Source organism: Aplysia californica, unplaced genomic scaffold, assembly GCF_000002075.1.
Source record: "Aplysia californica isolate F4 #8 unplaced genomic scaffold, AplCal3.0 scaffold00398, whole genome shotgun sequence".
In the NCBI taxonomy this organism is placed as follows: Eukaryota; Metazoa; Mollusca; class Gastropoda; order Aplysiida; family Aplysiidae; genus Aplysia; species Aplysia californica.
In genome coordinates, this window is record NW_004797668.1 from 500,807 (window position 1) to 502,359 (window position 1,553).

At 42.0% G+C, this 1,553-nt stretch overlaps 1 protein-coding gene across 1 annotated transcript in view; it reads right to left on the reverse strand.

The window, feature by feature from the left end:
* LOC101854736 (organic cation transporter protein) overlaps nt 1–585 on the reverse strand; it is a gene marked incomplete in the record, with an annotated part of 12,908 nt that extends 12,323 nt beyond the window's left edge. The window contains 1 exon segment of the mRNA XM_035971214.1: nt 133–585. Within this exon segment, the coding sequence (XP_035827107.1) occupies nt 133–275 (143 nt within the window).
* Nucleotides 586–1,553: the final 968 nt, after the last annotated feature.

Consider the following 1,553-nt stretch of genomic DNA (forward strand, 5'->3'; position numbering starts at 1 on the left):
CCTCTCGACCCCTCTCTCGCTCTCTCTCTCGACCCCCCCCTCTCTCTCTCTCTCTCGCTCTCTCTCCCTCTCCCTCTCCCTCTCCACCCCCCTCTCTCTCTCTCTCTTTCTCTCTCCCGACCACTCACCCACCTGTGATCTGGCAGAGCCAGGATGAAGACGGTCGCCATGGTGTGGATAGCGATAGGTATCGCCGGCAGACAAAGCAGGCCGTAGCATCTCTTCTGGTACCGACCAAACGGACCAATCAGAGAGAGGATATCATCATACTTCATGACGTCACAGTGGGCGAAGTCCAAGTCATGAACATATATTTATAATCCTTTTAGGTGAACTTTATAATGTTGTTGTTGATGCTGCTGTGGCTACTGCTGCTGTTGTTGTTGTTGTTGCTGTTGTTTTCTCTGCCGCTGCTGCTGTTATTGACTTTGGTATGACTTGATTCCTCCGATTTGATAATCTTACTTACTTTTACTTTTATCCGCAGCTTATACCCTTTTGGATGTCTCTCTGTCGCTAGCCGGAGAGTTGGGTCAGGGGGATAATCACCAAGTGAAAATCAGCACTTCGTCAACTTCACTGTCACAACAGCCCTGTAAAAAAAATGTTATAGAAATACGATCCTCTGCTTCAGGGCGCTCGTAAATTTTTGAGTAAACGTAGTTATTGGCATCGTCTTAAAGCCTGTTTATCTGTCATGATTTCATCAACAACATAAACATCTTTCTTGAATAGAAGTCAAAATATTTGAGACTGAAGGAGGGTGAGTTGATGATGTCAGAAATAAAAACAAACGCAAGAGGGAGAAAAAAATGAGTATAGAAAAGGTTTCGGTCTCCGGAAATATATGGGCTAGTTGCAAAGGTTTTACATAGGCTAAATATCAACATAATTTTAAGATCATATTGTGCGAGCCGCGCGTTTGCCACCCTATGTGTAAATGTCCAGAAGAAGATTGGATGGACTATGCAACATTGAGAAAAGAAACATCTAAATGTCACGTGAGCGCGAGGCCAAGAAGCTAACTTTTACACAACATGATACCTTTCCTTTCACAGTACAGCAAATAAATCAGCCTGTTTTGTAAGGCAGGTTTTCTTTATTTTATTTTTCAGTATCTGAAGAGCGATATAATTAAATACTCTCTGGTCGAACACACATGATTTTGTTTCTTTTGTCAAAAGAGTACAGATTGCCTCGCTGAACCCTTGACATGAATGCATGTAGCGCCGATGTCTGTACTTATCATTGACCAGTTATTGATGAGGATGACAGTTTAAATCATCGGTGAACTATCATAGAGCGCATGGTTGCTTTCTTTAGTTTTGTTGCTCTTGAAAACGCTCTAAAAATGGTTAGTTCTATTTCTTAAACAAAGGTTCCTTTACAACATTCTTTGTTCCTATTCGCCCCGTCGACTGAATTTGATCATTTAGAAGGAAGTAGAAGACGTTTTATTTCGCATCTCAAATATTAGAAGAGTAAGTTATCGTTCAATACACAATCTTTGTTTCGTACTCACCCCTCACTGATTCAGAAGCGGGGTGGGGGGG